Raw genomic sequence first — 23,317 nt, 5'->3', positions numbered from 1 at the left:
TTGTAAACAAGGCACTGGGGGCCCCCATTAACATTATGCGTTCAGTGCGCCAAGGCTGTCCCCTCAGTCCACTTCTGTTTGCTATTTATATAGAGGCCATGTGTGTGGCAATAAATGAAAATGACATAATAGGTGGTTTTAGATTAGCAGCGACCGAAGTCAAACTACTTGCGTATGCAGATGACATCGCAGTGTGTTGCATAGATAAACCAAGTGTAACCGAAGCAATATCTATAGTCAAACACTTCTGTGAAGTCACGGGTAGCAGAATAAATTGGGGCAAATCTCTCGGGCTGTGGCATGGGGATTGGCTGTCCGCACCAGACTATTTTGCGAATGTGACCTGGGTGAAAACTCCCAAGACGTATCTCGGAATTCCCTTAGACAGTTACAATAGCAGTGATGAAACAAGTGAAATTAAAGAAAAAGTAGAAAAATGGAAAGCTACTAACCTGTCTGTTTTTGCAAGAGCGACAGTTTGTAACGTCTTTTTAGTCGCCAAGTTATACTACGTTATACAAGCGTTATATTGTTCTAGAGTAAATGTGCAAAAGCTGCACAGAGTGTTTGCGGTGTTCATCTGGGGTTCAACCTGGGAAAGGAGCAGTCGAACAAATCTGTTCAGAAGAGTGAAGGACGGGGGTGTGGGTTTGGCGCATCTTTTTGTTCGACAACTAGTAAACAGATTTTTGTTTTTCCGCGATGTGCGCGATCCTTTTCTGCGCACCGTATGTCAACTCAGATTGACCGACGCATTGCCGGCACATGTCAGTACGGCCGGCATGACCGGAAGACTTCGTGGCTATTTTAAGGAAGTGGTAGACAGTGTGCGTTTTCTTACTGTTCGTTTTTCAAGTGATTACCTGTGTCAAGTGAAAAGGAAAACGCTGTATAAAGATGTGTGTGACATTGTTTTCCCAGTGCCGTTATACAGAGCCATGTACAGTGGAGGGCAAGGACAGGACGTCCTTAAACGGGTTAAACGCATGCAGGTGCCACCAGGGGTAAAATCCTTCTTTTTTAGGCTCCACACTGGAACCCTGTCCGTGAAGACGTTTATGGAAGAACGAGGCTGTCTCGTACCCTGGGGTTCTCATTGCCTGATCTGCAAGAAGCCCGAAACCATAGATCATGTGTTCTTGCACTGTTGGGCTGCTGTGTTCTTCTGGGACGTCTTGAAGCGAACGCTGAAGAAAGAATTACCTGTAAACCCCCAAGGGATCAGGTATCTTCCTATTAAGGATGAAGACGGGGTCCCATATGACTCCATTATGTTGAATGCTCTCCACTGTATATGGCGGGCGCGAATGGCTGGGTACCACTGTGATCCCGACGCACGGCCGGTTCATATATATTTCAGAGAATCTATGTCGCGGTTTGTTGATCTACAGAAAATGCAAGAATGTCCACCGGATTGGCTGTCGAGGCTAGAAGCTCTCACAGCCATGAAGGAATTTTAATTTGACAACGCCGGTCCTATACGGACCGATGGCATTATTGTAATATTTTTTTTCGCCTTTTTGGATTTCTGCGATGCGTGTAATATTTGTATTTTCTGTGTTATGTCAAAGACCGGCATTAAAAAAAATGGCAAGACGGCGCCCAGTTAGCTCAATTGGTAAAAGCACCGAACGCGTAATGCGAAGACGTGAGATCGTTCTCCATCTACGGCCAGTTTTTTTTCACCCATTTTCGTTTCCAGGAATTTATTAATTCTTTAATTCAATTTGTATGCATAAGTGATTTCTTTTATGTTGTCTTTGGTGTCTTTGTTGGTTTCTTATGATATGGGTATAAAAATCGGGCCCCTCGGTTCCCTTTCTTCTCGCTCACGCACACACACACACAGCCGGTCCTATATATATATATATATATATATATATATATATATATATATATATATATATATATATATATAGATGTATATATGTGTGTGTTGTAAGCACTATTCACGTATTTCGTCATTTTCATTCGTACATAGCCATCATCATCTTCCCTGTTCTTCTACTTCTTCGCGCGTTAGCTGGGGGCGTTGCCTTTTTTGGAATAAACAGCGCTGGACAACTTGATCGGTCTCGGTATTATAAAGTGGTGGAGGTACGTCAAGATCCCGACGTCCTCTCGCGTTCCCGCCCTCCCTGGAGCTCCGTTCCGGTGGCCGCCTGCTCCCAGCTACCCCAACAACAATGGACACTTCTAACCCCGGCCCTTCCGGCGCCTCTAACCCTACCACACAGACGAACCCGCCCGCGGCGCCCTCTTGGACTGTGACGAGCCCTCAGCGCGATCCGCCTGTCTTTGCGGGACTCCGCGGTGATGACGTAGATTGGATCGACCACTACGACCGCGTGAGTTCTTGCAACAAGTGGAACGACAGCCAGAAATTGAGGCGCGTCGCCTTTTACTTGACCGGTGTTGCAAAGACGTAATATTTCAACCGCGAATCCGACATCGCGGATTGGTCCACGTTTACCTCGAAGCTGCGGCAAATCTTCGCTTCCTCGTCTGGCCCTGCAGAAGTCACCAAACAGAAGCTGGGAACACGCCGCCAACTTGCGCAAGAGTCTTACACCTCATACATAGAGGATGTCTTGGCTCTGTGCCACCGTGCGAATCCTAGGATGACGGAAGCCGAACGCGTTCGCCACATCTTAAAAGGCATTGGGCATGTCAGGTTCAACGCCTTAATCGTGCAAAATCCGGCCTCTGTCCAAGACATCACTTCAACGTGTCAACGCCTCGACGAGCTGCAGTCTATTCGTCTTCCACACGACAGCAGCGATCCTCAGGTTCCCCATTCTCCAGATCTACGTGCTCTTATCCGCACTATCATCCGCGTAGAGCTTCAACTACAAGACCTAAGACGTCCACCTTCTGCTTGCGCTCCAACCCCCCCTTCGACTTGTGCAAGGTCGTAAAGCAGGAGTTGACAGCGATGACTACACTCACGACGCATCTTGCTCCGGTAGCGCGCTCCACACCTACCTACGCGGATGTTGTTTCGCTACCCACCCCTACCGTGACTTCCGTGCCTACTGGCGTTTCCTATGACCATTTGGCTTCGATGGGAACCAGAGCACTTGCTGCGCCATCGTACCCTCAGTGGCATCCACTTCTTCAGGTTTGTTTTTACTGGGGTATATGCGGCCATATATCTCGCTTCTGCCGCCGTCGCCAGCAGGATGAAAGGCGAGGCTATGCTGAGCACGAAAGAGACCGCACTCGCCGATCAGACGACTACTATCCCGGACCGTACTCGTTCCCTCAACAGCGTTCTCCGTCTCCACCAGCTGCTCCCAATCTGCCACATAGTTCCCGTTCGGCCAGACGTCGTTCTCCATCCCCTTACCGGCGCTCTACATCACCGCTTCGTCCCACTTCCCATTTTCTCGACCAGCACTCGGAAAACGAACTGTTGCAGTTTTTGGAGGAGAAACTGCTTCTTATCGGTCTTCAAAACTTCCTCCTGTTCGCCCGGCCAAAATGCTTTCTGTGACTGTCGAAGGTGTTCCCGCGTCAGCTCTCATCGATACCGGTGCCGCCGTTTCTGTTCTTCGGAGTGATCTGTGTTCCCGGCTCCGTAAAGTAAAAAACGCCTTATCTTGGACCTATTTTGCGTGGTGCTAATAATGCAGTCATTCACCCTGACGGACAGTGTACTGCTCGTGTTCTCATCGACGGCATACGCCACCACATCGAGTTTATCATCCGTCCAACGTGTATCCATGAACTTATACTCGGTTGGGACTTCCTACGTTCTGCTTCAGCCGTCATTTCATGTAGAGAGCAAGTTGTCCACATCACGGATACAGAGCTTGAACCTGTTGCGGACTCTTCAATTTCATCCGTGAACTTGGCCATCACTGGAGACTACGTCCTGCGTCCTGGTCACGTAGACGTTGTAGCCGTAACATCCAGTCAGATCGCCGACGGAGACGCCCTAGTCGCCCCTTCTTCCCGCTGTACTTCTCGCGGCATTCTCATTGCCACCTGTCTCGTCCGGTTTTCACGCGGCCGCGCCCCTCTGTCTGCTTGCAACACGACCCCAAATCCTGTGATGCTGCCCAAAGGGATGACTGTGGCAACCCTCGCCGACACTCAATCTATCTCTATAGCCACGTTTTGCCCTTCTTCATCGCCAGCACCAACCTCAGGTTATGATGATTCTTTCCCTCCTCCAGCCGTTCTTGGTCCTTACCTAACAGCCGCGCAGTCCGAAGTCTTAATGGTGGTCTTGGCAAAACACAAAGCCTGTTTCGATAGCTGTTCTCTTGTGTTGAGCTAAGCTCCTGCGGCTGCACACCGCATCGAAACCGATGGTTCCGCTATAATACGACGACGCCCCTATCGTGTATCGCCGTCCGAACGAATGGTCATTGAACAACAGGTTGCTGACATGCTCGCGCGGAAGATAACACGACCTTCATCTAGCCCATAGGCGTCTCCCATGGTCCTGGTAAAGAAAAAAGATGGCACAGTTCGCTTTTGCGTGGATTATCGAGCGCTCAATAACATCACACGCAAGGACGTATATCCAATACCTCGAATTGACGACGCTTTCGACACACTACAAGGGGCGGAGTATTTCTCCAGCCTTGATCTTCGATCAGGATATTGGCAAATTCCGATGAACGAGACTGACAAAGAAAAGACCGCATTCGCTACACCGGATGGCCTTTATGAATTTAACCATATGCCTTTTGGCCTTTTTAATGCTTCTGCCACATTTGAGCGCATGATAGACAACGTACTTCGTGGTCTAAAATGGAAGACATGCCTCTGTTATCTGGATGATATTGTCATCATTTCGTCTTACTTCAGCCAACATCTTCATCGATTAGACGAAGTTCTCAAGTGCCTTGCGAATGCTGGTCTCCAGATCAATACGAAAAAATGCAAATTTGTAAGCAAAACAATAAAAGTATTAGGTCACGTCGTCTCAAAAGATGGCATCCAGCCTGACCCCGAAAAAATTAGTGCCGTTCTCCAGTTTCCTCGCCCCCAGCAACAGAAAGATCTACGTAGTTTCCTCGGCCTGGCGTCATATTTTCGTAGATTTATATGCAACTTCGCAGCAATAGCAGCTCCTCTACACAAGCTACTGGTTACCGGTGCCTCTTTCACGTGGACTAGCGACTGCGAGGCGGCTTTTCAAGCTCTTAAGTGGCATCTTACTTCCGGACCAGTGCTTCGCCACTTCGATAATCGTGCCCCCACTATACTCCATACTGACGCAAGCGCACAAGGTATTGGCGCAGTACTTCTGCAACGTATTTCAGCATCTAAAGAGCAAGTCATAGCATATGCCAACCGAACACTTTCTCCAGCTGAGCGGAACTACACCATTACAGAGCAAGAGTGCCTGGCTATCGTTTGGTCGCTTCAGAAATTTCGCCCATACCTTTACTAAAGGCCGCCACTTCATCATCGTTACCGACCATCATGCTCTGTGTTGGCTGTCATCAATGAAAAACATGTCAGGACACTTAGGACGCTCGATACTCCGCTTGCAGGAATATGACTTCACTATAACGTACAAGTCTGGAAAACGCCATCATGATGCAGACGCATTGTCTCGCTGCCCACTCTAACTCTCTCCCGGTAACGCACCATCGTCTTCCCAACCACGTCGTTCCGATGCTACGCCTGCCTCACACCAACTCTCGATAACGCCCCTGGACCAAGTTACGCTTTCATCACGCTCTGATTTCGTCTCGCTTCAGCAGGCCGACTCCTACTGTCGAGCTCTCATGGATCGCCTTAGTGAGTTCGCCGAACCACCCAACAGCCGCTTGCGATGCCAACTTCGACAATTCCGCCTTCAAGGTGACGTGCTACACCGCTACGTTTACCACCCAACAGGTCACCTGTGGGTCCCAGTTCTACCTCGCTGCCTTCGTTTGCGGGTATTAGAGGCACTTCACGATGACGTATCGGCTGGCCACTTAGGCTTCCACAAGACTTACGACTGCATAAAGACCCGCTGCTTCTGGCCTAGCCTATCCACAACGGTGGCCAAATACATTGCCTCTTGTGCGTCATGTCAGCACCGCAAACGCTCGACATCCCCTCCTGCCGGTTTACTACAACCTCTCCCTTGCCCGGACGCACCTTTTGAATTTGTTGGCATTCATTTATATGGTCCCTTGCCATTGACACCCTCCGGTCACCGTTGGATTGTCACTTCGGTCGACCATTTACCAAGATATGCCGGGACTGCCCCTCTGCGATCCGGCACCGCTTCTGAGGTCGCCGACTTTTTCTTCCGCGCCATCGTCTTGCGCCACGGGGCTCCTCGCGTTCTTCTCAGTGACCGTGGCAAGGCACTCATTTCACAAGTTCTCGAGGAAGTTCTTCGGGCCACTAATACCGTCCACAAATCTACTTCTACTTATCATCCGCAAACCAATGGCCTTACTGAACGCTTCCACCGTACGCTTTCTGACATGATTTCCATGTACATCCGTCCTGACCACACTGACTGGGATAAAATTCTTCCTTTTGTGACATTCGCATATAATACTGCTATTCAACGGACTACCGGCTACAGCCCTTTCTTCCTTGTTTATGGACGATCTCCTTCTACCATATTCGACAGAGAACTCTTTTTCGCGCCTTCTTCGCCTAACGCGTCGCTTCCAGAAGATTTTGCAGCCCGAGTTGCACATTGCCGTCAAATCACCCGGCAAAGCACAGAAGCTACACAAGCTGAGCGCAAGCGTTACTGCGACAACAAACGCCGTGACCTACGTTTTCACCCTGGAGACCAAGTCCTGCTTTGGACTCCAGTCCGCACCCCATGCCTCTGTGAGAAGTTCCTTCCACGCTACATTGGCCCATACACCATTGTGCAGCAAACATCTGCAGTGAACTATCTCGTCCACCCAGTACACTCCGTCACTGACCGGCGCCGCCGGAATGCCGAAATTGTTCACGTCTCGCGGATGAAGCCCTTCATTCCCCGTTTAGATGATCTCTAACATGCGGCCAGGCTGGCCGCTTCCATCACGGGGGGAAGTTAGTGTAAGCACTATTAACGTACTTCGTCGTTTTCATTTGTACATGGCCATCATCATCTTCCCTGCTCTTCAACTTCTGCGCGCGTGAGCTGGGGGCGTTGCCTTTTTTGGAATAAACAGCGCTGCACAACTTGATCGGTCTCGGTATTTACACACACACACACATATATATATATATATATATATATATATATATATATATATATATATATATATATATATATATATATATATATATATAGGACTGGCTGCCGAAACTTCGCACGCATGCACTTTTTTTCCACTCTGTTCACTTTTACTGCTGCTCGTTAATACAGAAGCAGAGAGATAAACAAAAAGCAAGATAAAAAATTATGAGGTAGCGAGGGTGAACACACTAGGCAGGGTAATGACCACTAACAGTCACAAGCATTCGTACACACAGAGCAGTAGTCTTCGAGAAGCGCAGTTCGTCCTTTGCGGCCTTGTGCATGCAATTGTGCTTAGGCCCAGTTCCCAGTACATTTTCCTCTGAGAATGGTCTGTCGTCCAAGCGGTTAGTAGTAACTCACGGTGCGGAGTGTAGAGTGTGGAAGGCGCACAGAAGATGCTCTGCTGTGTCGTCACCCACTGAGAATTGCACGCCCCGCTGTTGACCATTCCTACGAAATTGTAGTGGCGATGCCCAGTCATATGCTATACAACAACGTTGTTTTGCGATGTCAGAGACCAGGTGCGAGAGAGGATGGTTATGGAGATGAAAAGAGGTTATTTTCTGCAGCAATTTATGAATGAATGAATTCAATCCTTAGGAAAAGAATTGACCAATCATCGCTGGATGCACATCTCAGCACATTGAAAGAAGCGGGGGAGAAAAAGTGGCAGAAATAGGCTCCAGCTGGCAGGTGATGTCCCACATAAGGGTCGAGAGAATATAAGCGGGAGTTGGTGAAACCATTTCAATTGCAGTGTAGATATGTGATGTTGCGAGCAAATGATTGAGGCCGCAGTTCTTGATAATAAACGCTTCCCGAATACCAGTTTTGCCAATTACTCATTCATCGGTCACACCTAGTCACGTATTCCACAGCAGAAGGCATTCTGGTTTCCCAGTGCGCTGTCGAGATAACTTACGACCACGTCCCCAAGCGGACGCTTAAAGCGTTGAGTGAGGCCACTGGTCTGCGAATGGTAAGCAGTAGTTGTGCGATGCACAATGTGGCACTCTTTGAGGATGGCTTCGACAACTTTCGAAAAGAAGACGCGTCCGCGATCGCTGAGCAACTCCTGTAGTAGACCATGACGCAGAATCAATCGGCGAAGCAAGAAAAAGCCAACATCGCACGCTGTAGCCACTGGGAGGGCGGCAGTTTCGGCGTATCGCGTAAGGTGGCCAACAGCCACGATGGCCCAGCGGTTACCAGCAGATGTCAGGAGTAGTGGCCCATACAAATCAATGCCAACGCACCCGAACGGCTGGGTAGGGGTATGTAACGGTTACAGAGCGGCTGGCGAGAGGCGCGGTGAAGATTTCAGGCGCTGACAATCGGGGAACGAGCGAACGAAGTTTTGAACATAGCTGTACATGCCGTGCCAATGTCACCACTGTCGAATGCGCTGGTACGTTTTGAATACTCTCGAGTGTGCGCACTGTGGGCCAGACTGGAATTACGCGCATATTTCAGAACGCAGACTGCGGGGTACTACTAGCAACCACTGGTGGCCATCGGTGGTGTAATTGCGTGGTTGGAGCAGGTCATCGCGAATGGCGAAGGGACAGGTTTGATGATGTAACGCGCGACTGCTGTGTTGTGCCGGTGGATCACAGAGCAAGTCTATCAGAGAGGTGATCCAGGGATCCTTACGCTGTTCGAAAGCTATGGTGCGAAGGTCGATGGAAGAAATGGAGAGCTGGTAAACAGAGCAGCGGGCATTTGTCGTCGGGCAAGGGAGAGCGCGGAGGGCGTCGGCGTCAGAGTGCTGGCGCCCGTTACGCTAAAGCAAGTGAATATCGCAGTCCGGCAGGCGAAGTGCCCAACGGGCAAGGCTGCCTGAGGGGCCCTTTAGTGACAACAAGCAATAAAGTGCGTGGTGGTCCATGACGGCGTCAATAGGGGCCATAAAGATATGCCCGGAACTTATCAAGAGCCCAGATGATCGTCAACCGTTCTTGTTCCGTACGGTGTAGTTACTCTCGGCTTTCGTAAACGTGCGACTTGCATAAGCCGCAACGTATTCAGAAAGCCAGCGTTTGCGCTGCGCAAGGACTGCGCCGAGGCCAACACCGCTGGCATCATTTTACACCACCGTAGGGGCCCCCTGGTCGTAGTGACGCAAAGTTGGTGGTGGCGTCAGCAAACAGCGCAGAATTGCGAAAGCCTCGTCGCACTTTGACGATGACGACTGCGAAGTGAGGGGCCCGCTGCTTCCAAGGAGCTTCGTCAGGGGCGATATGGTGGTGGAGAAGTTTCAGATTAAGCGTCTGAAGTAGGAACACAGACCTACACACAGTGCAGGTCTTTCATGGATCTAGGTTTAGGGAATTCGGTAACGACCCGAAGTTTGGCTGCATCGGGGAGAATTCCACCCTTGGAGACGACGTAACCTAGAATTACCAGCTGCCGAGCAGCAAATCGGCACTTCTTGAGGTTTAGTTGTAGCCCTGCATTTGTTAAACACTTAAAACAAAGCGGAGCCGTTGAAGGTGCGTAGTGAAGTCAGGAGAAAAAGCAACAACATCGTTAAGATAGCCCCCAAAAAAGTGCAACTTCAAGCCGCGCAGAACTGTTTCCATCATGCGCTAAAGCGTTGCGGGCCCATTGGAAAGTCCAAAAGCCCTTACGTTAAAATCATATAAGCCGTCCCGTGTGACGAAAACAGTATACGGCCGATCGGCGCATCCCATGGGTACTTGCCGGTAATCTGAGCCCAAATCTAGAGATGAAAAGAATTCTGCGCCTTGTAGATTCTCAATCGCGTCATCTATGCGCGATAGAAGGTAGGCGTCCTCGCGAGTAGTATTGTTCAGGCGGCGGTAGTGCACACAAAACTGCACAGAACCATCTTTCTTCGTAACTATGGCGACAGGGGATGCCCATAGAGTGCTGGCAGGTCGTATCACCTCGCGACAAAGCATTTCATCGACTTGTTCGTTGATTAGGCGACGTCCTGCAGGAGATACACGATACGGACGTTGCCGCAATGGCGATTGCGGGCCATTATCCATTCGATGTGTAACACTTGGCGTCCGGCTCAGGGAAGATTGCCCTACATCGAAAGAAGAACGGAATTCTTCTAGAAGGCCCAAATCTGAAACCCCTCGACCGGTGCAAGGGCATCGGCTGTAGAAGAACCGAACACATCACTGGGCGATAGGTCACACGTAGAAACAGCATGGAGCGCACTGGAACTAGCACAGTAATTCTTATTGGGCACGTCCGTAACTTGCACGCCTTCGATCGCTTCTACACTGCTAAGACATTCCCCTCGGAGCAGCAACATAGGATATGGAAACGGGTAGCAACAGAAGATGGTGCTGTAGCCCCTTGTGATGTCCACTGCCGCAAGAGGCAATAGCGGAGCTTTCCAAGTGAGAAAGCGCTCAGATGGAGACTGTAGCACAACAGTGACTGATATTCCATTGCATAACATGGGCACTATCGTTATGGCGTTCCGAAGAATGTGAGTTTCGGCTTGGACAAGTAGTTTTGTCGAAAGCGAAAAATTGTCGGTGAGCGGCAAATCTAACAGCGGTGAGATTTCTATTTCGACCCGTGCCCAATCAATAACGGCATTGTGGTGCAAAAGCAAATCCCAGCCGAGGATAAGGTCATGAGAGCACGAAGAAAGGATGATGAATTATATGGCGTATAGAACGTCGGCAATGACAACACGAGCAGTGCAAGCCGCCAAGGGGTGAACATGCTGAGCACTGGCTCTGCGGAGGGACAGTCCAGACGTCGTGACTTTCCGAAGCAAGCGGCAAAGCTTAGCGTTCATAACACATACGGAGGCCATATATATACATATATATATTTATATATCCACCTTTATCCACCCAATCTCCTCCTTTTTTACTCATTTATTTCAGGAAACACGTCAATAAATCGAATTCGACCAAGTTTGTTTCGTCAATTCGGATTGATGATAACATTGAGCCATATGTGTACGTGCCGGGGAATGGAAATTATATCGTTACATCATGAACTTCGTAAAATCGGGTTTTGTTGAATCGACTTTTAGATGTATTGTGCAACTAACTACGAGCCACCGCGAGCCACCGCTTCCGCAATAACCAACTTTGCTGCACGTCAATCTGCAAGTCACGCAATGCTGAAGTCGATCTCCACCACCTGCTGTGGGTTTGCCCTGCGTTGAAACCGACGAAGCTCCAGCTCCTCGCAGCTGTGGCACTTTCGCCGCACAATCCTTGCGATTACATTGCTTGGACGGAGGGACAACATTATCGATCCCTCTTGGACTCCATATATATCCGCAAATCTTTCTTCACGAATTTAATCATTTTTATTCACCCGCATCCCATACCCCTGCATGTTCTTATCCATTAAGAGGAAGCCTTAGTTCAGGACTAACTCCGACGGGGGCTATTCAAATACATGTAAAACTCAAAAACTTTTTTCTGAGATAGTTCCTAGACCGATTTTAAGGAAATTTGTTGCATTTGAGAGAGGAAGTTAACTTTTAGAGGTTGTTGGAAGCTGAATTTCGATTTAGGGCCTGAATTTTGTGAGTAAAATTTTTAAATATTCTAAAGTTTGAAAAAAATAGAAGCTTGAAGTTTACAAATAAATAGCTCTGCACCAAGAAAAGATGTCGTGGTTTTGTACACGGCATCCACTAGATCATTGAAAGCGGACAAGTTCGATATGTAATTTTGTATGTTATGTGAATTTGTTATGGTGTGTACCAAGGTTCTGCAAAAGCTGTATTTTAATAATGCTAAATTTTTTGGGATTACTGTGTATCATATCAATTTTGTCCCCTTTAGATGTACTATTAGATGCAATTGACAGAACTGCGATATCATTTTTCGCTGCTGACTTACAGAATTGAAAACTTGGTAGTTTGGTTTTCAAAACATTTGGATTTTTGCCAATTTTTAGTAAAAATTTGACGTCCTAAATCAAGAATTCGAAACAAACAGTAACTAGATTTTATGTTTTTTTTTTTAAATTCAACAAACCTCGTTAAGTTTGGTGGAGTGTTTGCGGAGAAAAACTAATTCTCCTTTGAGGTGTACTTATATACGATGACCCGAGCGAAAGCTTCCTCTAAAGGCTCATTCACACTAGGCCAACACGACACCGATTTCGATCTGCCGACTGTCGGTGACAGCGTTTTTTCCTTCGTGTCGGCGTCTCTGTCGCACTGTACCGACGCCGACAAACTCCCGACGGCCGTCGGAGAGCTCGGCGTCGCGCCCGGTAGAACGCTGCGCGCTCGGTAGTTCCACACGCAAACGCAAACACGCGCACACGCAAACACACACGCAAGCACGTGCATGCTCGCACACGCATAGACGCACTTATGCGCACGTTGATGGCGCGCTCACACAAATGCAAATACACACATGCGCGCAAGCTCAAAACTTCCACACGCATATGCACTCCCTCTCTCCCTGCTGCCTCTCAAAAACCTGCCCGTGCAAACAGCCTGAATGTCACTCGCTCTGCAATTACCGTTCCAACTCGAGCTGCAATAAATCGCTTTACGGTTTAAATCTGGCGCGCCTTCAAGTCTATGTGCCCTCTGCCGGGAGGGTGCAAAATGATTTGCTCCTATCCTGTGACATAACCGTCCACCCCTGACCAAAGCAGTGCGTTAACGAACCACCAATGTTCCGACTAAGTGCCATAAATGCGTATGTTGCTAGAAGGGACCAACCCTCTCTGCGCAGTCAGTTGAAACTAGTTGATACTCGGCCGATATTTTGAAACATAACTTTCTAAAAAAATTCACATTCAGTTACGCTTGCGCATTGCCGTAAAGTTCCACAGAATGGTTAAGGGGCAATGTACAGGAATTCTGGATATGCATGTGTGCATGTGCACACTGTTTAGGAATTCTGTTCGTACGAATGTTAATTTAGCCGAGCTTCTACCCCCCAGCCATATAACGCTTGTGATTTGCCCAGGTGGCTGGCATGTGTAAACGGTGGCTGCTCACATCGAAGTCTTTTTCCGGCCTCTGGGTTGACTGTGGCATACGAAACGGCGGCGCGTCCGTTGTAGGCCCGCTGATGAACAGAGGCTCTATGGCGACAGACCCGCCAACGTATGACTTCACGAACGCTGCTTCGGATACGGGAGGCCTGTCGACGCCAGCCGCTTTGATTACGTGCTCATCAGTGGGAGGTACGGTAATCAGCTCGCCGGCACTCGGAGGTTCTGTGCCTGGACGCCCGGAGATGCCGCTCGCAGTGTTTTTCTTTTTGTCTGCGACGTTTGATGCTGGCTCCTGGGCTGCCATGGCGACGGAGTGACGACGGTAAAGCCCTGTGTTTAGGGCAAGGCGTAGTCAGCATTGCGTGTGTGATTGTTCGCGCATGCACACACACGCAGGCATGCACATACGCGTACCATCAGTGAAATCATAAGAAGTAATAATTGTCAGGCAAGAATCAAATAATGTCATAAAAATATTGCTAGTCTATGCTGCCACATTCTGTAGAGTTTGCAATCTGCCTGTAGCAAGGTGGCAGGATATTCGTTACCAGAACTTTTCATAATTCATCATCATCATCATTGATTGTTGCCTTAAAGATCCCAACAGGGACATTACATAAGGGGGGGATACACAGGTGCAAGAAGGTCATACATAAAAACAGGCATAAAAAGCAGAACAAAAATCTATGAAAATAACAGAGTGCGCAGAAAACATCAGGCAATCAATAAAATGCAAAACAGAACAAAGTCGAAAAAAATAGACACCAACGACGCAGTAGTGCCAGCAGCACGAGTAGCTTAGAAAGGTGCTCGTGGAAAATGGCTATTGTAGGTTAATGTAGATGGTTAAAAGCTTCCGGAATTCCGATAGATTAGACTCGGTAACAATGTTATCACGAAAACTGTTCCATTCTTCTATGGCAGTGGGAAGGAAAGATTTATTGAAGGCGTTGGAGGAACCGCACAAACGCTGTATGCTGAGGAAGTAAATTAATCGGCGAGATCAGCGTAGTGGAGCCTGTAAAAAGTTACGCGTAGTACAGGAAAGTTAAAATACTATTTATGGGAGAGACAAAGCACTGAGCGTTTTCGGCGGTGTGCTAATGATTCAAGACCGAGAAATGATTTCATGTTGGTTACGCTGAGCCGATGAGCACACTGGGAATTTATGAAGCGAGCTGCCCGGTTCTGGATGGCTTTGAGCGAGTCAATCAAGTAGGCCTGATGGGGATTCCATATTGCAGAGGCATATTCCAGTTTGACGCGGGTGTATACTTCGTACGCTAGTTGTCTACTGAATGGAGGGGACATAGACAGTGATCCGGAAGGGCTAGCACAATGCTTCGTGATATGATACACCCAAGTTATTTTGTTCCTTGTTTCGACACCTTCGTATCTGTATGAGTTTGTTAGTGGCAGCGCTCCGAAATTCAGGGAGTACGGGAAATGAGTAATGGAGCATTTACGTGAGAAGTGTATGCATTATGACAAAGAAGTCCGGCACGGCTGCGGACGACATGAAGGACGCCGACAGGAAGACACAACAGCGTAGGCTTAGGCAGTCACACAGGAACAGCGTCTAGCCCGAGCCCCGCTTCAGTAGCGTTGGCAATCCGGCAGTGAAGCTCTGCATGGCGCACTTGTTCTTCTTTGCAACTTCCCCCCTCGCTAAAGACGGAGCCCCACAGGAGGCCTACAGCATCGTGAGGCCGAAGGGTTCGAGATACGGCTTGAGCCGATCTACGTGCACAGTTTCGTGGCCTCAGCGACGCAGGTCCGTAGGGGGCGTCAGAGGTTCGATGACGTAGTTCACCGGAGAAGTTTGCTGTAGATCCCGGTAGGGCCTATGGTATCGGGATACAAACTTGGAGGAGACACGTTGTGTCGAAGTAGGAGGCACCCACAACCGAACGAGAGCGTCAGGCGAAAACTGATGGTGGGGACGCCCGTCGTCATGGCGAAATTTCTGTAGCGCTTGTTCTTGCGTTGTAATGGAGCGAGCTGGTTGCCGACATTCTTCTTTATACCGGGCTGCTTCGGAAACCAGCGTACCGTCTGATAAGTCGGGACGGTAAGGAAGAATGGTGTCAATGGGGAATGGTGGTTCGAGGCCATATAGAAGGAAGAAGGGAGAAAAGCCCATCGTTGACTAGGGTACCGTATTGTAGGCGTACGTGACACAGGGAAGGATGAGGTCCCAGTTGGTGTGGTAGGAGGCGACATACATCGAAAACATCTCGTCAAGTGTCCGGTTAAAGTACTCTGTCAATCCATTTGTTTGCGCATGATATGCTGTGGTACAGCGATGAATGACGCAGCATTCAGCGAGAAATTCTGGAATGGCATCGGCGAGAAAGACGCGGCCACGGTCACTCAGGAGTTCGCGAGGATCGCCGTGACGTAGAACGAAGCGTTTAAGGAGGAAGGAGGCAACGTCACGAGCCCTTGCGGCTGGTGGAGCGGCCGTTTCTGCATACCTCGTGAGGTGGTCTACAGCTACAATGACCCAGCGATTGCCAGCAGCTGTGTATGTCAGAGGTCCGTATAGGTCTATCCCAAACCAGTGAAAGGGAGGCGAAGGGCACGGCAAGGGTTGCATTGCTCCAGAAGGGCGGCAAGGATCAGACTTGCGGCGTTGGCATTCTGTGCAAGAGCGAATGTACTTTTGCACAAATGTGTACATACCACGCCAATGAAACCTATGACGATGTCTGGTGTAGGTCTTGAAGAGACCAGGGGCGCTATAACGTAAAACTATTCCAAACTTTTCTATTCCAATTCTGCTATCAGCCCTCCACAATTGGTCAAAAACTTTTTTCGACCGCCCCCACTTCACCTGTCTGTTACGCGACATCACAAAAACCGCGATAGCTCCACATCTGACATGATGTGCACACACTGATTATGCATGATTTGACAGAAAAAAAGAAAAACAGTTATTTCTGATTCGACCGCTTTTCGCCACTTGCCCTCGGCTATTGGTAAGAAGTTTTCGGGCTGCACCCACTTCATCTGCCTGTCACGCGACGTCACAAAGCCGCACAAACTCACTGCGTCAAAGTGACGTGTCCACGATAAAGATGCATTATATGCCGAACAAAACTGAATTTTCTTCGAAATAGCCGCAGGCTGCCCCATTCTGATAGGAATAAAAGATGGCTGCCGTCGATCGCTGAGACGCTGGCTACTCGCACCTGCCGGAGAGCATGGGTGTATTTGCGTATAATAAAACATCTTGCGTGGCCGTGAAACGTTTTCGAGCACTTTCGGCACGTTTACGACCTCATTCTGCCAACTCTTCTTTGCTGAGGGTCAGTTTTAGCCTCATTCTAAAGCTTCCGTTGCATGCCGCCGCGATTTTCGACCAGCCACCACAAGCTAAGTAAGGGAAAGCCGACCAATCATAGACGCCGGCACCACCCTCTTCATCCGGTTATCGATTTTCAGTGCACTGGCTCTGCACCCGCGGATCCCTCTCCACTTGAGCGTTCTCCTCGCCTCTTCTCAGCCAATTAGATACGACAAGCCGCTCAGTGTAGGCAATGTTATTCGTTTTCCAAGCAAACAAAAGTGACCTCCTATGGACGAGGAGAGTGTTTGATTGGTCTGTACAGACAAGCCTGTGGTTGACCGCCCGGTGCTTGCGTCGGTGGTTACGCAAATTTGACGTGAGGAGATTGTAATAGAAACATATTGGAATAGTTTTACGTTATAGGGCCCCAGTGTGTGCGCACTGAGGGTCGGTGTGGAAAGTGGCGCGTACATCAGTTAGAAGCTGCCGGGGTATTACAAGCAGCCATTTGCGGCCATCGGAACTGTAGTTACGGCGATAGACGATTCCGTCACAGATGGCGAAGTGCGAATCCTGTCGGCGCAACGCTCCGGATGGTGGGCGTGCAGGTGAATCAGAGATGTAATTTATCAAAGATGAAATCCAGGAATCCTTGCGCTGCTCCAAAGTCATGTCGACAGGAGCGAATGGGTGAAGGGGGTCGTCTAGGACTAAGACACTGACAATGTCGGCGTGGACAGGCGAGCGCGAAAGAGCAACGGCATCGGCGTGCTGCTAGCCTGAGCGGTAGACAACCCGGATATCGTACTCTTGGAGCTTCAGTGCCCAACGGCCTAGGCGGCCGCAGGGAGCCTTGAGAGATGACAACCAGCAAAGTGCGTGGTGATCGGTAACGACATCGAAGGACCGGCCATACAGGTATGGACGAAATTTTGTGATGACCCAGATGATCACTAGACATTTTTTTCCCTGACTGAATAGTTCTCTTCAGCTTTCGTGAGAGTGCGGCTGGCATAAGCAACAATATATTCTTGGCAGCCGGGCTTTCGATGGGCGAGCACAGCGCCAAGACCAATCCCGCTAGCATCCGTATGGATTTCCGTGGGTGCAGTTGGATTGAAATGGCGCCGTATCGGTGGGGTTGTGAGCAGGCCACGTAGCGTCGCGAAGGCATCATCGCAAGCTGGGGACCATGCGGAAAGATTGGAGTCTCTCCGAAGAAGCTCTGTCAGCGATGCCATAATCGATGCAAAATTTCGAATAAAACGGCGGAAGTACGAGCAGATGCCAACGAAATTGCGCAAGTCTTTTAGGGACGTTGGCCTAGGGAAGGCTTTAACAGCACGGGGCTTAGAGGCATCAGGGAGAACGCCGTCCTTCGACACGACATGTCCGAGAATTGTCAGCTTGCGTGCCCCAAAGTGACATTTTTTCCGGTTTAGTTCGAGGCCAGCGTCACTGAGATAGCGTAAAACCTGCTCCAAGCGATGAAGGTGAGTAGAAAAATCTGGTGCAAACACTACTACATCATCCAAATAACACAAACACGTGTTCCATTTGAGGCCTCGAAGAATAGCGTCCATCATCCGCTCAAAAGTCGCGGGTGCGTTGTAAAGTCCGAATAATAATAATAATAATAATAATAATAATAATAATAATAATAATAATACTTTATTGACACAGAAATTCCGCCAGCACGAATACATAATAGGCCTGCCAAAGCCGCATTGGGCTTGAAGGGCCGAGCCGACAGACGGCGTTTAACACAACGTTATTTCGCGGATAACACAAGATATGCAGAAGCAAAGTTAGCAGGAACGGACACAGAAGAGAAACACAAACAGCAATAAGGAGGTAAAAATCAAAACAAAGCATGTATCCTATGCTGAAAAGTAGCATAACTCTGCATTCTTAATACAAAGCAAGAAAACATGCATCAGGCGTTTGTATATTACTCAAAAACCATCGATTATCCTATTGACAACAGCCAACAAAAACAATTGAGAGAGAGAGAGAGAATCAACTTTTATACTGAGCCCTTAGGAACGGTTGGTGCGCGCTGGCACCAGATGGGGTGGAACCTTCTTCTCAGGTCCCATATGCGTCCAGCAGTTCCTGGCCCCTAGCCGCCAGCTCGAGCTGTGTCGGTAGGTCGGGGCTGGACAACAAGGTCTCCAATCGCTCGGGGAGGGGGGGGGGGATGTAGGGATAGTGGGTGGCTCTTGAGCTTAGTGCATTCTGCAAGGATGTGTGCCAGAGTGCCTTTTGATCGTCTGCAAAACAAGCATAAAGTGTCATGCTCTGTTGGAAACACCTTGTGCAAGAGCACGGGATGCGCTAGCGACCCCGCTTGCGTGCGTCGCACGATCGTTTGCTGCATTCGGCTGAGTTGCGGATGCGGACGGGGAAGCCTACATCTCCCGCTTCTGTACATTTGTGTGATTTCTTTGTAACTTGTCACGGGGTGTGGTAGCTCTGGCTCGTCCTCGGCCCGGATTGACAGTTCTCTGGCATAGTGGTCGGCGAGTGCGTTGCCTTCCACTTGCGAGTAAGCCGGGACCCACATGACCTCAATGGCCCGTCCCGGTGATTTGCATTTGGTGAGGATCGCTAGTGCCGCAGGAGAGATGTTCCCCTTGCGGTAGCTTGCGTAGGCGATCTGGGAGTCTGAGACCACGGTCCTCACTCCCGGAAATGGGAACCAAAAAGAGACAGGAATATACATATGAGATCTGCTGGGAGCAGGGCACTGAAACAAAACAGAAGTACTCTTTTCACGGTCTATTCACACACATGAGTAGGTGTATAATGAAGCAAATAAATTAATGTATTTGCTCCAGTACCATAAAGTTATGTAGGGTTTCAATATACATGAAAGGACCAATCGTGTAAGGGATTAGACGTTAAGGCAACAAAGAATTCATTTTTTTGTGCTTTGATTTTGCGCGAAAGACACTTGCTGGTAGTTTATTGAAAGAGGAAGGATGAAGTAATTAGGAGTGCGCGGACCGTATTTGGTAGAGCAGCGAGACATCCGAAAACGGTCTCATTGCATCACACCAAATTCGTATAAGCCATCTGGTGTGATGAAAGCAGTTTTAGGCTTATCGTCTGGAGCCATAGGCACCTGCCAATAACCACAGCGTAGATTAAGGGAGGAACAGAACTCTGCACCTTGTATGCACCCTAGGGCGCCGTCGATCCACGGCAATGGATTAACATTCTTTGGGGTTATTTTGTTTAGGCGACGGTAATCCACGCAAAAGCGGATCGAGCCATCCTTCTTTTTAACTAAAACAGCTGGCGATGCCCATGGGCTGTCGGACGGTTATATGAAACCACGGCACGGCATGTCACCTACTTGCTCATCAATGACGCGTCGTTCTGTCGACGATACGCGGTATGGTCGCTGCCGTAGCGGTGAGTGAGAACCGGTGTCAATCCGGTGACATACAGTCGTCGTTCGGCCCAGAGAAGTGTTATGGCTGTCAAAAGCAGGGCGAAATTTCTCGAGGAGACGTAGAAGGTCATGGCGTTGCTTGTGGTTTAAGGCGTTGTCGATGACGTGGCTGAAAACGTCTTCAGGCGATGTGGCAGTTACGGGACTACAGTAGAGGCTGTTGTCCTCTGATGATCCAATAGGAAATTCCAACGTGGTAATGGTGTCGCAAGGCTCCACAGTGCCGAGAGAGTCACCGCGAAGCAACATAATCGGGAATTGGAAGTGGTTGTATAGAGGAAGGTGAGTCGGACCAGCTTGAAGGTCAAGCAGCGCAGTTGGGAGTGGTGGAAGATGGCGATGAAAGAAAGCAGTCGAAGGTGTGAACATTACGGTATAGTCGGAAGCAACAGAACAGTATACAGGTGCCAGAACGGATGCATTCGGGGGTATTTGGACGTCAGTGAGGGACAACTTGATTGCCAAGCAAAAAGCAGGCGACTTCTGCACGGGAGCAATCAATGACAGCTTGGTGACGGGAGGGAAAATCCCAACTTAACATAATATCATGGGAACAGTGGGGAAGAATGACGAACTCAACTGTGTGGAGCGCTCCTTGGATGTCAAGTCTGGCGGTGCACGCAGCCACCGGCTGGACGTGCTGTGCTGTAGCCGTGCGGAGTAAAAGACCGAAGAAAGGCATCATCACTTTTCGTATTGAGCGGCATAGTTTTTCGGCAATCACAGATATGGCGGCACCTGTGTTAATGGGGGCAAGCACAGAGACACCTTCAACGGCAACATCAATAAGGTTGGGCGGCGAAAGAAGAGGGCTTAAGCGTTGCGGCGATGACGCAGTTCTTGCCTCGGGAACTGCGCCACTTAGTTTTCCGTGTCAGCGGTAGAGGGACCTCGCCTCATCGGGGCGAGCGAGCGACGACGAGGAGAAGCAGAACGGCGGTGATAAACTTGGCGAAGGCTTGGGCGGAGAAGGGGTAAATCGCGGTCTGGAGCGTAAGGCAACGGATGGTCGTACGCGGCTGTGCGTGGGTCGTCACAAAAATGAAGTGGGCGGCGATGGCACAGGCGTGCAACGTGATCGGGAATACCGCACGAATAGCAGGTGGGCCGATTGTCCGCTGTGCGCCAGGGATTAATTACTCGATGGACTGGAGGTCGTGGCGGCGTGGAGGTAAAAGCAGGGCTAAGCATTGGACGCGGAGCCCGAAAGGTCGGTGGTCGTGGTCGTGCGACGGCGTCGGCGTAAGTCAATGGGGCGGTGAGTTGAGGCGCCTGTTCCGGAGGAAAGACCTCGGACACTTGTTCTTCTATAACGTGTCGTAGGGTCGGACTAAGGAACGAACTTGACTCCGGCGCATTGGAAATGAGGGAGATTTGGCGAGCAACTTCTTCCCAGACGAAACCCTTGATTTACGAGAGAAGGGTGGAATCTTGAAAAGGAGAGGTCAAGCCGGACAACGATTCCTGATGGGGAACAGGACGACGGGTGAGGAGGCGTTGACGGCGGAGCTCGTCATAGCTTTGGCACAGGTCAATAACTTGGGCAACAGTAGAGGGGCTCTCTGGAATGAGCATCTGAAACGCGTCCTCGTCGATACTCTTCACTATATGCTTGATTTTATTTTTAGCGACGTCACCTTCTAGTACGGCCAGAGTCGTATCGACACACAGAATTTGGAAAACAGTGGCTATCGGAGACGCCATAGGGAGAGGCTGCGGGTTATTTTGACCACCTGCGTGCAATTTCTCAGCGTGCTCCTAAGTCTATGAGTAAACGGGTGTTTTTGCATTCCACCCTCACAGGAATACGGCCGCAACGGCTGGGAGTCGAAGAACTCGTGACTCTAGCACGCCGACGCCATGGCCATTTGTAGACAACGCGGTGGGTGAGAACCCAAAAGGCTGCTTTTTTGTGCGAAGCATTGTTTGGCCGGGCACTTGCCGTGGGCTCCTGCCTCGCACAGTCATTTGGCATTTGCTTTATGTTCCGTAGCAGGAGCTAGACCAGGAGCGCGCGAGAGCAAGTACGAGCGTGCTACCTTCAAGTTGGTCACAGACATGACTGCATTTCGCATGCGCCTAGTCGCATTGCAACGAGTTTCTTATAAAATGCAGAGCACGCCAGTTTCCGTTAGTTCTTCTTTGAAGAGAGCGCTTTGAGACGTTGTGTTTGATTGCGCCACCTTCTTAAGCAGCCCACGCTCCTCAGTCATTTCATCACAGCAGCTAGCTCCGTCCGTCCGTCCGTCCGTCCGTCCGCCCGTCCGTCCGTCTGTCTGTCTGTCTCAACTCCTATGTGATAACCATTCTTGGGCAGCGCACAAAAAAAGAAACATCAGAACTAATACAGGACTAGCACTGGATAGGTTCCAACTCGCCCGCTTTTCAATCATAAGGTTATAGCAGCGTGAACTAAAACATACACACAAAAAAGAGACAGACGAGGACTAGCTTCCAACTATCGTGTTTTGTTTATTAGCCGCATTAATATACAAAAAGGAAAAATAAGCGGAGAACTAAGCAGAAAAAGAAAACCGCGAAACCTTCTGGGTGCGCATACGTGTTATTTCAAAAAAAAATAATAAGCTTTTGCTGACATTGCAGCATAAGGCCTACTAACACAATTATCTTCCCGCACCATGCGCGCAGCTTCAGCGATAGCTCGAATGCATTCGTCCTTATGTCTAGTTACCACCCGGGTGCACTCGAACTCCAGTTTGCACCCACAATCACGGCAATGTCCCCGTGTGTCTCTTTCTTTGTGTACTTTAGTGCGCGCTGCTATAACCTCATGACGCAAAACCAACAGGCCCAATCGTTCGCTTTCCTGCTAAAAGTTAGAACGACATGTGCACAAAGCATGCGTTCTATTACGTAAAGTAATTCCATTCTGATTGTATTCTGGTCTTCTGGTGTCAAATTGACGTAACGCCGACGCAAGCATGAGCGCTGACCCCCGATGTTATTCAAACAGCCCAATCAAACGTTCTGCTCGTTTATAGGAGCTTACTTTTGTCTGCCTTGAAAACGAATAGCATTGCTTACCGTTAAAGGTGTTCCTTGGCCAAATGACTGATGAGAAGCGAGAAGCACGCAGAAGAGAAGAGAGTTTCGATGGGGCCGAGCTAGCGCAGTGACTGGGTGTGAAATGTGGCGCCCAAGCCTGCGATTAGTCCGATTCCCCGTGTCTGTAGCATGCAGTTCAATGACCTTAGCGCTGAGCACGGTCCTCTGATCACAACTCACGGGTCAACTCCATCCGCTACACACATACACGCACACGAACACACACACACAAAGTCGCTGCTTAGTGGCTTGTTTGTCTGCTAAGCGCGAGGTTGCGGGATCGAATACCGGCCACGGCGGCCGCATTTCGATGGGG

General features: G+C 49.4%; 1 protein-coding gene across 3 annotated transcripts in view; it reads right to left on the bottom strand.

Moving 5' to 3' along the window:
* The window catches only part of LOC135916947 (uncharacterized), a 206,052-nt gene extending 182,958 nt beyond the window's left edge, over positions 1-23,094 (bottom strand). For 2 of the 3 annotated variants that reach the window (XM_070529954.1, XM_070529955.1), the window contains exons 1-2: positions 22,981-23,094; positions 13,185-13,513 (exon numbers count right to left, since the gene is read on the bottom strand). In XM_070529954.1, coding sequence (XP_070386055.1) covers positions 13,185-13,487 — 303 coding nt within the window. In that variant the 5' untranslated portion in view covers positions 13,488-13,513; positions 22,981-23,094. Of the gene's footprint in view, positions 1-13,184; positions 13,514-22,980 lie in introns of those variants that run through there. The other variant, XM_070529953.1, reaches the window with a different exon arrangement.
* Between the last annotated feature and the right edge of the window lie 223 nt (positions 23,095-23,317).

This window comes from Dermacentor albipictus, unplaced genomic scaffold, assembly GCF_038994185.2.
Source record: "Dermacentor albipictus isolate Rhodes 1998 colony unplaced genomic scaffold, USDA_Dalb.pri_finalv2 scaffold_38, whole genome shotgun sequence".
Lineage (NCBI taxonomy): Eukaryota > Metazoa > Arthropoda > Arachnida > Ixodida > Ixodidae > Dermacentor > Dermacentor albipictus.
This window is presented reverse-complemented; position numbering and strand designations above follow the sequence as displayed.